General features: G+C 38.3%; 5 protein-coding genes across 5 annotated transcripts; 4 read left to right on the top strand and 1 right to left on the bottom strand.

The window, feature by feature from the left end:
* Positions 1-70: 70 nt before the first annotated feature.
* On the top strand, positions 71-2,314 carry LOC124326229. Its single transcript, XM_046784943.1, has 9 exons — positions 71-1,239; positions 1,301-1,342; positions 1,411-1,461; positions 1,519-1,605; positions 1,674-1,727; positions 1,795-1,836; positions 1,903-1,986; positions 2,048-2,160; positions 2,225-2,314. Exons 1-9 carry the CDS (start codon positions 546-548, stop codon positions 2,306-2,308), a joined length of 1,251 nt encoding a protein of 416 aa, XP_046640899.1. The 5' UTR covers positions 71-545; the 3' UTR covers positions 2,309-2,314.
* A 356-nt stretch (positions 2,315-2,670) lies between these two features.
* On the top strand, positions 2,671-3,781 carry LOC124327751. The gene is made up of 4 exons (XM_046786747.1): positions 2,671-2,841; positions 2,912-3,045; positions 3,107-3,332; positions 3,389-3,781. The coding sequence occupies exons 1-4, from the start codon at positions 2,671-2,673 to the stop codon at positions 3,779-3,781; spliced, it is 924 nt and encodes a 307-aa protein (XP_046642703.1).
* A 201-nt stretch (positions 3,782-3,982) lies between these two features.
* LOC124326442 (neuropilin-2-like) lies at positions 3,983-5,127 on the top strand. Its single transcript, XM_046785273.1, has 5 exons — positions 3,983-4,091; positions 4,156-4,334; positions 4,401-4,559; positions 4,616-4,807; positions 4,880-5,127. The coding sequence occupies exons 1-5, from the start codon at positions 3,983-3,985 to the stop codon at positions 5,045-5,047; spliced, it is 807 nt and encodes a 268-aa protein (XP_046641229.1). The 3' UTR covers positions 5,048-5,127.
* A 498-nt stretch (positions 5,128-5,625) lies between these two features.
* On the top strand, positions 5,626-9,220 carry LOC124326066 (ribonucleoside-diphosphate reductase large subunit-like). The gene is made up of 14 exons (XM_046784675.1): positions 5,626-5,843; positions 5,930-6,018; positions 6,081-6,258; positions 6,325-6,485; positions 6,547-6,749; positions 6,820-7,045; positions 7,121-7,362; positions 7,469-7,670; positions 7,737-7,886; positions 7,947-8,168; positions 8,234-8,446; positions 8,513-8,608; positions 8,685-8,873; positions 8,935-9,220. The coding sequence occupies exons 1-14, from the start codon at positions 5,801-5,803 to the stop codon at positions 9,139-9,141; spliced, it is 2,421 nt and encodes an 806-aa protein (XP_046640631.1). The 5' UTR covers positions 5,626-5,800; the 3' UTR covers positions 9,142-9,220.
* Positions 9,221-9,578: 358 nt separating this feature from the next.
* LOC124326177 (F-box/WD repeat-containing protein 11-like) lies at positions 9,579-12,068 on the bottom strand. Its single transcript, XM_046784865.1, has 9 exons — positions 11,803-12,068; positions 11,586-11,728; positions 11,289-11,456; positions 11,049-11,225; positions 10,842-10,982; positions 10,657-10,779; positions 10,274-10,584; positions 10,140-10,211; positions 9,579-10,074 (listed from the first exon to the last, which is right to left on the bottom strand). The coding sequence occupies exons 1-9, from the start codon at positions 11,825-11,827 to the stop codon at positions 9,771-9,773; spliced, it is 1,464 nt and encodes a 487-aa protein (XP_046640821.1). The 5' UTR covers positions 11,828-12,068; the 3' UTR covers positions 9,579-9,770.
* Between the last annotated feature and the right edge of the window lie 557 nt (positions 12,069-12,625).

The raw sequence follows: 12,625 nt of genomic DNA, 5'->3' as shown, positions 1-12,625 counted from the left end.
TGAAACTGGATTCCTTTATTTATACGGCGCTGGATTAAACCTTCCGGCGAAACAAAAATGCAATAAAATGTTAATCTGTAGGAGTGGTGTCGAAATCATTTTATGACAAGTCTGAATTTTATATTCAGTGACAACTTGACTTATAGTAACATAAAATGCAAACAGCTCCAACTTATTAGGATTTCAGGGCCAATCGATGCCACCGGGTTCTTCTCTAAAAGGTTAACGGACCGAGTTGACGCGCAATTTAATGCAATCACACATATTTTTCCATTATCCAAAACGATAACATTTTCAAATAAACCCACTTTTCCCGCTGATTAGATATCTAATAATCATTTTTTAAATTAGTTTAATCTCTTCCTGACCACTGAGCATTTCCCGGATGTCCCGAAGGCCATGCTTGTAGTCTGGGTGTGGTTTGATTTAAATATTTAAATCTTAAAAAATGAATTTGATGATTAATTAATTCTTTTTTTAGATATTTGTCACTAACAATTAGACCATCCTAGAAAACGGTAGCTCCTTTCTCTACATTGATAAGAATGGCACATTGCCCAATTTTATTCGTAACAATTTTAATCGTAAGTGTTTCGAGCCAATCAGATTGTTTTACGTCATGGCTAAAGATTTCCAATCGCATCCTGGTTTCCGTGCCCTACGGCAATTTTCGTCTCAACATTTACGAGCAGGTGGACAACAACAAGTTGAAGACGGACGACAAATGTTATTTCTACTCACCCATCGCCCAGCTGGACGGCAAAAGTGCAACCACCTCCTTCAACGAAATGGCCAATCAGAACGAGATGCGCTTCCGGATAGAAATGTGGAACGACAAAGTCCAGAGTCGAGTGGTGCAATACTTGGCGGAATTCTTCCGGCGGCAGGTAACGGCCGATCGAGTGCGAGTTGTTCCGTTCGAGAAAGTCGCACTGGCCAGCGCGACGGAGCAGACGCTCTACAAATTGTCCACTGATTGGCTGCCGTTCCAGCAATCCATGTGGTTCAGCATTTCGTGTTTGATGCTAAAGGATTGCCATCAGCTGGCCAACGACATGCGGACCCATCCGGATCAGTTCGACAATTTGAAATTGGTTTACAGTCCGTCGTCGCAGACTTCTCAGACGTTTGGCACGGCACCACTGCACGACATCCATTTCGTTCAAGATTCGGCCCCCACGGCCGATGACTGGATTGAACTTACCGCCAAAAATTCTGATTTGAAAAAAGAATTAAACGGTAGTAGAAAATTAATTATCAGCTTTCGCTACAGGTTACGTAAATTTTACTTGAATGGCAGAAATGAAATTGGCGGTTGGAATTTTGCGAACGGAATTGAACGGTAACTCGTCGTTGTATGGAAAATTCAAATTGTTGAGGGGCGTTACATAATTTGAATTTGTTTTCCAGAATTCAAGGGCAGCTTTAACGGAAGTAGAAATCAAAATCAAGATGTTTATGGTAAAAAATAAAACTTTATCCAAGGTTTACCTGATTTTTATAGTTGTTACTGTGCAGAAATATCCAGACGTTCGACGGAATCTTTGATGCGTCTGGCGGAAACGAAAATCACTGTTGCTGGGGATTTAAGAAAAGAAGTAGCCGGTAATAATATTTGAGATGTTGACAAATTGTTTGACTGTTAACATCATCAACACTTGTATAATTTGCAGCTGCTTTGCAAAAATTTGTAGAAACAACCGCCGCTTTAACAAGGGAACTGAACGGTATGTATAGTATCATAATTCACCTTGACTATATCTGCGTGAATTAAATTTTCCCTTTCGTTCACAGAAACCAAGGCTACCATTGTAAATTTAAGAAAAGAGTTGACAGGTATAAAACTTGTGAGTAGACTAGTAGCTAAAAGAAAATGAGTGAAAATGAATTATTGAATTACAGAAACCAAGAATAGTTCGATGGAAATTACGAGGCGATTTGCGAAAATGATGAGCACCGAGTTAATCGCTGGCAACGAATCGAGCGGTAAATACAAGTCAAATAGGCTGGGATTCATAAGAATTATCAGAGAGGTATCGAATTACAGAAAGGCTACCAACATTTAATTGCAATGGCAAAGCGGATGGCAACTACGGAGATCCATCTTCCAAGTGCTCTTCTAAATTCTACATTTGTGCTCATGGAAATGTCTTCCAGAAGGTAAATAATAATTAGTCTATTTAAATTTTAACTGTAAAAAGTAACTTTCTTACGTAATACGCAGAGCTGCTCAACTGGAACAGTTTACTGGGTGAAAACATTGCGGTGCGACTGGCCTTATAACGTCCCTGAATGCGAACGAATTTAATCGTGTAATTGTACAGTTCCAATTTTTCTATCCGACTGTTTTTTTTTTTAAATAATAAAATGTGTTACCATGGAGAAATGCTTGATTGGTTTTGACTATTTCCTTCTGTTCGCAAGCGCAAGCCATTGTCCTGCGTCCTACAAAATAAAATACAATTAAATTCACAATCGCACTTCAACATTTCAGAAAAAGAATGTTACTTGTGGTTCTAGATAATGGCCAAAACTATAATTTTACCACGAATTGTCCTTTGGGAAATCAATCTCCGAATTGTATTTCTGCGTAGATCCATCGACGTCCGGATACAAGAATCTAACGAAGCTCCAACGTCAGTGCATATTTTGTTAGTACAGTAACTTAGGATGACCATCAGTTTGGATCCAACCTCTGAGAGAATGAGAATGTCGGAATCTTCTGTCGACCTGAGTCTTTGCCGTGAATGCTGGGTGCCATTCGACGCTGTAGAACACGAACCGAAATTACTGAAATGTCCATCGCATCCCCTGGCGACCGTTTGCCTCCAATGTCTGAAAGTAAATAAAAAGTTAACTATATTATTCAAGTTATTTCACGGAAAATAATGTCATTAATATGTTACTCAAGACTGGGAAAGCGTGTAAGAAAGACGAATGCAAAACCTGCCGGGATGCTTGCGCCGGCTGGGCGATTGACGAGTTGCCTCTCAACACCTACGCCCTGCAACTGGCCCAATTGAAGAAGATGAACGTCGCACCTGCGTAATTATACAAGATTAAATTTAACATCCGAATTATCTACCAATTTCCTGTTTTTCTGCAGAACGGAAGCGGAAGCGCCAGTCGAGGAGCAGCCAAACAATAATGTGAATGTTGTATTTGATTACCATCGCTGTCCGTTCGTGTTTTCATTCAAAATCGGCGAAAATGATTTGGGTGAAGTTCACGTCATGTCCACGCCGTTTGTTATCCAGCACAAATTCGTCCAGGCTCTAGGGGAGTACTGCTTCCGCATGCCCAGGGAATTCCAAATTTTCGGCGAACCGGAGGTAAGTCCAGATTTCTATTATTACACGAATGAATTTGAATTTTTGTGTGTCAAAAGTTCAAACCAGAGTCCTTCTGTGTGCTGGAATGTCACCACAGCGACTTCCAGCCGTTCGAATCGGAAGTGATGATCTACGCCGATCCATTGAAATTGGAGCTGATTGGAGATGAGCAATTGGCGAAACTGGACGCTGCGATGGAGCCCACATTCGACGAAGACGGAAGACTCTCCAAAGTGAAATGCATCTTCTTCCTCAAGGATAATTCCGGTGTCATGGAGGGCGGAAAAGAAATCAAGAAATCCAGCGAGACCATCTGGGGCACCATCACTCGTGGCCACTCTCTCCTGGATTGGATGATTGCCAATATTCCGGAAAGGGGACATCACCGCACTGGGCTGAAGCCAACCATCTCCTTCACTCTTGAAACTCGTAATCCTGTGGATCTCTGAAAAAGTGAATTAAACAATAGAACAATGTTTTAAAGTGATTTAATCTAGACTTGCCTAAACTCTCGAGTAAATTCAGATGTGTAAGCAGAGTGATTTGAAATACATTCAAGACCTTTATTCTCTTTAATCAGTTCAAAGTTAACCTCAGTTTCAGGTGCGTTGCCAAGGAAACACCTTATCAGTCATTACCATACATCCTCGATGGAATTTGTACAGTTTCAATCACAGTGTGTCAGGAAAACTTATCGCACAATGCGGTGCTCAATTGCAGCTTACGTCATTGTTGTCGCGGTGTCTCACTTGGTCACTGGTATTTACTCAAATTAATTGTGTTACATTTTTAAAAATTAATGGAGAGGTGTTGGACATTCAAGGTTTGAATTACGTGATATTGACTGATGCCAATGGCTACATTAGCTCACCCAACTATCCGCTCGAGTACGACGATTACGTCGATTGCCGTTGGCTCATCCAAGCACCTGAATTTAATTACCGGATTATAGTCTATTTTATGGGCAATTTCACCACGAAAACTGGATTCGATCGTCTTACGGTATCTCTAATTTATAAGGATTTTAATTGTTTCCAAGTACCTTGAGATGTTGGAAAACCAATCAAGTTTTACGATGGGGCCACCACCAGCTCACCGGTGATGCTCGATTGGAGCGGCCATGAATATTTCTACCCATGGATCACGTCTAAAACCGATAAAATGTTGATACAATTCACATCTCTTAGGGGCCAGAGTGAAAAGGGATTCAAGTTGCGTTATTACACGGTAGTTGAGTTAAATCTGTCAAAATAACGTTTAAAAACAAATAAAAGTTATTGCAGGAAAAGAAACAAGAGTGTGGTGGTTCACTAACGTTTCCTAGTGGCACGATTGCCAGTCCCGGATTTCCGGCGGATCCGCACTACTACGATAACAACGTCGATTGTCTGTGGGAAATTGTGGCTCCGTTGGATCAAAAGGTCATACTTCAGTTCACCAATTTCACGACCGAACCGGGCAGAGACACCGTCACTGTATAATGGCATTTCTGGTTAAAATAATTCCATTTTACAAAATTTAATTACAGTTGATTGATTTACAATTAGGTCGTTGATCCGGCGCTCTCCAATCCGATCGTTATGATTCACAGCGGTCGAATAGTACCACCTGTAACTGTTTCACAGGGAAATAAGTTATCGGTACGTTTTCAATCAGATGCTTACATGCACGACATTCCTGGATTTATCGCGGAGTATTCTATGATAGATCAATAAATTTAATCGTCTTTTACAACCAACAACGTGATGAAAATTAACCTTAAAATGTTTCAAGAATAAAATAGAAACAGATGTAGTGCAGAAGCTAGCCTCAGCCTCAAATTCATTTTCAACAATTAAGCTATTACAAATGATTTTTAAGGCACTGGTACTTTTGGAATATTATTTTTAGAATACATAAATTAAGAGTAAAGAAGACTTGAAACTTGATAGTCATTAAATGGAAAGAGATATGGATATCAACTAAATTAGCCTAACTTGAAAAATTTCAATTTCCCAGAGATCGAAGATCACACTCAATAACGTCGTCTGCCGTAAAAATGCAAGGCTGCATTGTTTTTGTTGCCACAGCCCACTAAAACATGAAGACATTTTTTACGAAATAAGAAATTAAAAGTCCTGAAAATATATATCGATGGATTTTTTTTAATTTTTCTTTAAATCACAATCACAAGTAAACATAATTTAATTAATTTGTTATCTAATAATTAATCATACTACTATGTTTTTTGTTTTGGCGCGAAGGGCCACAAAGCATGGCGGAATCATGACGTAATTTCAACGTAATTCTGGGGGAACTGTGCCAGAAGTTTCGACAGTTGTCCTTTCCCTTTCGTGCATCACAGTCATTGCTGTCTCAACGCAATTTGACTTTTTGAGGCAATTCTTTTTATGTCATCGGTGTTTTATTCTGTAAATCGAGCAGTACTTTTCTGTCCATTGTAATATAAAATATAATCCAGCTTCAAAATGGTTGGGGTAGGATCCAAGAAGATGTTTGTATTGAAACGCGGTATGTTGTGATAGTTTCAATTAATTTTAAATGAATATATTATCGTTTGAATTTTAAGGTGTTAACTTAGTTTCAATTGAATTTAGGTGGAAGGCAAGAAGATGTTCACTTCGACAAAATAACATCGAGAATCCAAAAGCTATGTTATGGGCTTAATTTGGATTTTGTTGACCCAGTATGTATTGTTAGCTGTAAGATTGTGACATGATGTACTGATCAATGACTTATTTTGTGCAGACCGCTATTACCATGAAGGTAATTAATGGTCTATATCCTGGTGTTACAACTGTCGAATTGGACAATCTTGCTGCTGAAACAGCTGCAACAATGACCACTAAACATCCAGATTATGCCATCCTAGCTGCACGCATAGCTGTTTCTAACCTTCATAAAGAAACCAAAAAGGTTTTTTCTGGTATGAATTCATAATATGATGTTCTAGTCTCTAAATATGAATCTAAATGATCATTCATAAATTCAGAGGTGATTGATGATCTGTACAACATGAAGAACAAGATAACCAAGAAATGCACTCCAATGATATCTGATTTCCACCATGGAATTATTATGAAGTATTCGGAAAAACTCAACTCTGCTATGATCTATGACAGAGACTTCAACTTCAATTACTTTGGATTCAAGGTTTGTGATGTTCTTTAATAGTGAAATCATTTTCTAAGTTGTTTCTCTATTCAACTAATAGACTTTAGAGAAATCCTACTTGTTGAAAATCGATGGAAAACCAGTGGAACGTCCGCAGCACTTGATGATGAGAGTGTCAGTCGGTATTCATGGGGAGGATATTGACGCTGCCATTGAAACGTACAATTTGCTGTCGGAAAAGTGGTTCACTCATGCTTCTCCCACCCTGTTTTATGCTGCTACACCAAGACCTCAGCTATCAAGGTAACATAACAACATTGACTATAGCTTATTAAATTATTTTACAGTGTATTAATGGATTTTTTTTTATCAGTTGCTTTCTTCTTACCATGAAAGATGACAGTATTGATGGAATTTATGAAACTTTGAAGCAATGTGCCATTATCTCCAAATCTGCTGGTGGTATTGGTCTTAACGTCCACTGCATTCGCGCTACAGGAAGTTATATTGCAGGAACAAATGGAATTTCCAATGGTTTAGTCCCAATGCTTCGCGTGTTCAACAACACAGCTCGTTATGTAGACCAAGGTGGAAATAAGGTAAAAGATTCAAGAATGGAGAGAAAAAGTTGCATGAGCTAATGCTGTTTTATTTTCTGAACTCGGATCACACAGCGTCCTGGAGCATTTGCAATCTACTTGGAGCCTTGGCATTCTGATGTGTTCGATTTTCTCGATTTGAAGAAAAATACCGGCAAAGAAGAAAATCGTGCACGTGATTTATTTTATGCCCTGTGGATTCCCGACCTGTTCATGCGACGTGTTGAATCTGATGGCGATTGGTCACTGATGTGTCCTCATGAATGCCCAGGATTGGCTGACACTTGGGGAGAAGAGTTCGAAGCCCTATATACCAAGTGTGTACAAAATCTAACATTATTAAATTCATCACATGTTCTGTGTGCTCTGTGTGTAAATTAATGGCATTTATTTTCCCTTTTTAATTTAAATTTTTCAATTTAGATATGAAGAAAGTGGTATGTACAGGCGTAAAGTGAAAGCTCAACAGTTGTGGTTTGCTGTAATTGAATCGCAAATTGAAACTGGCACTCCTTACATCTTGTACAAGGATGCCTGCAACCGCAAGTCGAATCAACAGAATTTGGGTACCATCAAATGCAGCAATTTGTGCACAGAGATTGTGGAATACAGCTCTCCAGAAGAGGTAGCATAGTTTAACAAAGCAAATTCTAGAAAGAATTAAATGTAAATGTGTCTTGTAACTCTTCAGGTCGCAGTTTGCAATTTGGGTTCGATTGCATTGAACATGTTTGTTAAGCCAGACAAGACTTTTGATATCCCGAAATTGAAGGAAGTAACCAAAGTGTTAACACGCAATCTCAACAAAATCATCGAAATCAACTATTATCCTGTCCCTGAAGTAAGATTCCTAATGTTATATTACGACGAGTTTTCATCATTTGAAAGTCTATTTTTTTAGGCCAAACGTTCGAATTTTCGTCACCGTCCAATTGGAATTGGAGTTCAAGGCTTGGCGGATGCTTTTATTCTGATGCGCTACCCATTTGACAGTGAAGAGGCGCAATTGCTAAACAAACACATTTTCGAAACCATTTATTACGGCGCTTTGGAAGCTTCGTGTGAGCTCGCTGAACAGTTGGGTACATATGAAAGTTACCCCGGATGCCCTGTCAGCAAAGGGGTGAGTGATTTTTATTGTTAACGTTTCAGTTTGTTTTAAGTAACTGTTTTGTCTTTCTTTAATAGATTCTGCAGTACGACATGTGGGGAGTTACACCTACCGATTTGTGGGATTGGGCTGCATTGAAGAAAAAGATTGCCGAGCATGGACTGCGGAATTCGCTTTTATTGGCACCTATGCCCACAGCTTCAACTGCGCACATTCTGGGAAATAATGAATCGATTGAAGCGTACACTTCCAATATTTATGTCCGTAGGGTCTTGTCGGGAGAATTCCAGGTAAATTCCTTTTAAAATTTGTTATTTTAAATGTTTGTTTGAGCATTAAATTTGAATGTATCGTAGGTCGTGAATCATCATTTACTTCGAGATTTAACTGAAGGAGGGTTGTGGAATGAAGACGTGAAGAACGGTATTATCGCCAACAATGGTTCCATTCAAGTATGTTAAAAATTTCCGTATTTTATTAATTAATTAATTAATCATTTGTTCATGTTTCTTTGTGATCGTTTAACAGAATATTGATAGCATACCAGATGATTTGAAAGCTTTGTACAAGACAGTTTGGGAAATTCCACAGCGAATTGTCATCAAAATGGCTGCAGATCGAGGTGCTTTTATTGATCAAAGTCAGTCATTAAATATTCACATTGCCGAGGCTAATTACGGAAAGTTGACTTCAATGCACTTTTACTCGTGGAAATTGGTAATGCGCTATAAACTTAACTAGATGCTTTTACTTAATCGTGGTTTCTTTATTTTCACAGGGACTTAAAACGGGCATGTATTATCTAAGAACAAAGCCTGCTGCTAGTGCCATTCAGTTCACTGTTGATAAATCAAAGTTGAAAAAAGTGAATGGGGTCGATAATTCAGCTGATGCTACGAATGGGAACGATGAAGAGAAAAGAAATCGGGAGGCAATGGTATGTTCGCTACAGAATAGAGATGACTGTTTGATGTGTGGATCGTAAAGTTGCAGGTTTCATGAGAAAATGGTTGAAATGTGTTTTTTTGCATCGGATGTAATACATCACTTCTTAAAAAGGTCAATCTAGTAGAAAGTCTTTGTAATTGGAAAGCATTGGTATGTTCACTGCAAAATAGAGATGACTGCCTCATGTGTGGAATTGGAAGTAAAAACAAGTTAAAACGTTTTGATTGTGTTGCATTGGATGTAAATGTATCTCTTTGAATCACCAAATGTAAGAATTTTTAAAAATTAATAACTTTAGGCATTAACTATTTACAGTAATTTGTAGAATAAGTTTAACGGTTATGGTGAAACGTTTCCCTGTAACTTATTTTCACTTCATTAGCAACTCAAACATTATTTTTAAAAACCACTTGCACTTATTTGAAAATTTAACTACCCAATTCAAAATATTTTAATTGTCTTACACAAATCAAATCCAATGAAAGCTGTTTATTTAAACTTCACCGCTTACATGTAGTTATTTACGAACCATCATTTGGGAGGTAGTGGCTACTTGATATCGGAAAAATGAAAGTCGAATAAAAACAATGTGAATATTGAAAGACGGAAGTCGAAAATGGTCGATAATTGAGAGTGGTTATAAAAAATTCAGTTAGGTGGTAAAGCTCAATAAAGCTGTGGCAAAGGTTTTTTAACACGATTCTGACCCTTCATGAAATCCAACGACACAATGATTGGACTCTCCTTTTGGCCTTTGATGGGTGCCGTGCGGAAAAAACCAAACAACACGACTTGATATTCGTCTGCCACCATACCTCCACCGACACAAGAGCTCAGGTTCTTGGAGCTACCTATCCTGTGTAGAAAGGCTTGGTCGGCTGGCACAGCGTGGTCGAGCACTGTGTGTAGATCCCATTGCTTCAACTCACCATGATCGTTAACGCTAACAATATACTTGTCAGAAATAATCCTAATAATAAAGATTTTGAGTTATTCATGGGCATTCCCCTCAACCATGCAAGTCGTAAAACATACCGAAGGTCGACTATTTTCTCTTTGTCAAGGTTGACATTCCAAATTGACACACCAGTTTTGGCATCCCAAACCCTTGAATAAATGGCGAACGTTATTTAGGCTTTCAATGGTTAAAATGGCGAATTTGGTGTTACCTTAAGAATTGACTGTTTCCTATGCGCTTTCCTATGACGAGTAATCCATTAAGATAATGGTAAGCAGATACAATACCTTGAACTGGAAAGGAGTGGAGCGGAGTGAAGGACTCGGTTGAGCGAATTTCAAACATTTCTTCGGACGGACCTCGGTTAGTTCTTGAGCGAATAAAAAGGACGGTGTAAAAGTCGTCCATGTACAAATTGACTAATTCTTCCACATTTTCGTCTAGTTGCAGTTGATGAGCAATAGTCATTTCTTTGACACTTTTAATTTTCCTCAATGTGAGAAAATATGATGTTGCTGTATACTATTTGACAAGAAATAAAAATAAATGTGACATAAACCATCTATGTAGAACACTTAACAACCCTAATATTACCAAATAGGAAAGAAGAAACTGTTGCTTGGGACTAAGAATTACTTTCTCTGTGGCAAAATTATATGCATCGTCTTCATCAAAGCTGTGATCGTAAGGCCAATCGAAATCCCGAAACGTGTGGAGCTGTGTAATAATTGCAACAATTAAACGTTATGCCAACTTTTCAATAAGAATTAAAAATTTACCGTTTCAATCGATTTCCTTCCTATTACGTCCACCAATCCATTTCCATATCCAACTGCAAGAAGCTCATCGCTGAAGTCAAAACACGTTACAAAACAATGCAGATGGTTATTTCCGAGTACATCGGTACGAGACGGAATGGTCTGAAAGAAACAAATTGTTACATTTGATTTGTTTAACGAGTAGATTATAGCAATTATGTTTCATACCTCTTCCAATTCAAGAGACCACCTGTTGAAGAACTGAAATGTTTTCTCAGAATCCACATGACGAACAATATGTTTCTCATCCATGAGGAATGTGATTGAATTGACAGGGCCAATAACAGGTCCTCGGAGGACTATTTCTTCTTGATAGTTTCCTGTTACCCAGTTTTTCTCAAGAATCTACAATAATTTCAGACATAAAGTTAGATGTAATCCTAATTAGAACATGAACAGTCAACTTACATCTAGTGAGTCAGCAATTGTAAGACACATTTTCTTGTAAAACATTTGTTCATTGCAAAAGTACTGCTCATCAGCATCATCTTCTTCTGAGATAAACGGGGAGTTTGAATTAATCTTCTGCTTTCCTATAATACTGTTCATTTTCTTCCATGGTGGATGCAACACAATCTGGAAAACACATGGAAAAATTTCAAAAGTTTAGTATTGACCAATATTACACGAGAGATTCACAATGTAACACAGATGGATATGGCTAAGATACAAGCATTGGGAATAGTGTGCCAAATATGAGCTTACATTTTTCTTAAAAAGCTTTTCCCATAACTTTCCACTAATTACTGCTTCTCTCCAAATTGTAGACACTCTTTCCGCTGCATTCAAATCATTAACATCTAAATATTGCAGAATTTCAACAGCAATTTCCCCCAGCAACTTCCGTCCTTTAAAAAGCCAATAATAAAATCAGCAAAAATAGCACAGCGTAAAGCAATGAGAGTTGAAAGACGATTTGTACTTTGAAGGTTAAAAATGATATCCATTTTAACCACTAGATTAGGTTTAAATCTAATTTTTGCACTGCTAAATAGTTTTCAATTCAACGTGACGAACTGTTGAAGAAGAAGGAAGAAAATGACAGCGTCTAGCAGACGACTACAGAAGACTGAAAGGGGACAAAAAGATATTCAGTGCTGGAGGGTCTTTGAACACCGTTACGGCACGCTGGACGCTCTAGTCCCTTATGAAGCGAGATTCTAGAAACGCTTCTATTTCAAAGAGAAAGTTTGAAAACCTTGATTTTTCTTATCCTCTCCCAACCCTACCGGACAAAGAGTGCTTTAAGCGAGTTTGACAGATTTTTAATTTGTTCCCAAATTTGAGCTCGATTTCACTAAAACGTCAACTTAATTCAGACACACCCAAAATATTTTTCGCTCAATAAAAAATGGTATTTCACTTTCACAATCAAGTTTTAACCCTGTTTCGCAATACTGGATTCAACAACACCGTTTTGCGAATCGATTGCGATGTGGCCTTTTCAGAAGGGGCGGGACATGGAGATCAAAAACCGGCAAACCGCTCTCAAAGAAACTATGAAGGTCAGACTCATACAAATGCACCAGACGATATCGATATATGTAGGAACTTCACTTCCTGATTGGCTCCCGGCTGTTTTACGGCTAGCGTTTAGCGGACAAATTTTACGTCCAAGGATAAACAAAGCCACAGTAATCCCTTTAGGGTATTGACGTTTCGAAACGTATTGCGTCATCAATCATTATCTACGTTTCACGGAGGAATATGGAATTACTTGAGCCAAATATTCATACCAACATCAA

This window comes from Daphnia pulicaria, chromosome 2, assembly GCF_021234035.1.
Source record: "Daphnia pulicaria isolate SC F1-1A chromosome 2, SC_F0-13Bv2, whole genome shotgun sequence".
In the NCBI taxonomy this organism is placed as follows: Eukaryota; Metazoa; Arthropoda; class Branchiopoda; order Diplostraca; family Daphniidae; genus Daphnia; species Daphnia pulicaria.
This window is presented reverse-complemented; position numbering and strand designations above follow the sequence as displayed.

Bases quoted from the DNA above. Each gene is read 5' to 3' on its own strand.
- LOC124326066 (XM_046784675.1), top strand. From the start codon at position 5,801: ATGGTTGGGGTAGGATCCAAGAAGATGTTTGTATTGAAACGCG. The intron at 6,019-6,080 runs GTATGTATTGTT...TATTTTGTGCAG, and splicing joins ATTTGGATTTTGTTGACCCA to ACCGCTATTACCATGAAGGT. The intron at 7,363-7,468 runs GTGTGTACAAAA...TTTTCAATTTAG, and splicing joins TTCGAAGCCCTATATACCAA to ATATGAAGAAAGTGGTATGT.
- LOC124326442 (XM_046785273.1), top strand. From the start codon at position 3,983: ATGGAATTTGTACAGTTTCAATCACAGTGTGTCAGGAAAACTTATCGC. The intron at 4,092-4,155 runs GTATTTACTCAA...TGGACATTCAAG, and splicing joins GGTGTCTCACTTGGTCACTG to GTTTGAATTACGTGATATTG. The intron at 4,335-4,400 runs GTATCTCTAATT...AAACCAATCAAG, and splicing joins CTGGATTCGATCGTCTTACG to TTTTACGATGGGGCCACCAC.
- LOC124326229 (XM_046784943.1), top strand. From the start codon at position 546: ATGGCACATTGCCCAATTTTATTCGTAACAATTTTAATCGTAAGTGTT. The intron at 1,837-1,902 runs GTATAAAACTTG...ATTGAATTACAG, and splicing joins TTTAAGAAAAGAGTTGACAG to AAACCAAGAATAGTTCGATG. The intron at 1,987-2,047 runs GTAAATACAAGT...ATCGAATTACAG, and splicing joins CGCTGGCAACGAATCGAGCG to AAAGGCTACCAACATTTAAT.
- LOC124326177 (XM_046784865.1), bottom strand. From the start codon at position 11,827: ATGGATATCATTTTTAACCTTCAAA. The intron at 10,585-10,656 runs GTAATATTAGGG...CTTGTCAAATAG, and splicing joins AGTTTCTTCTTTCCTATTTG to TATACAGCAACATCATATTT. The intron at 10,075-10,139 runs GTATGTTTTACG...CTTTATTATTAG, and splicing joins GAGAAAATAGTCGACCTTCG to GATTATTTCTGACAAGTATA.
- LOC124327751 (XM_046786747.1), top strand. From the start codon at position 2,671: ATGACCATCAGTTTGGATCCAACCTCTGAGAGAATGAGAATGTCGGAA. The intron at 2,842-2,911 runs GTAAATAAAAAG...ATGTTACTCAAG, and splicing joins TTTGCCTCCAATGTCTGAAA to ACTGGGAAAGCGTGTAAGAA. The intron at 3,333-3,388 runs GTAAGTCCAGAT...GTGTGTCAAAAG, and splicing joins AAATTTTCGGCGAACCGGAG to TTCAAACCAGAGTCCTTCTG.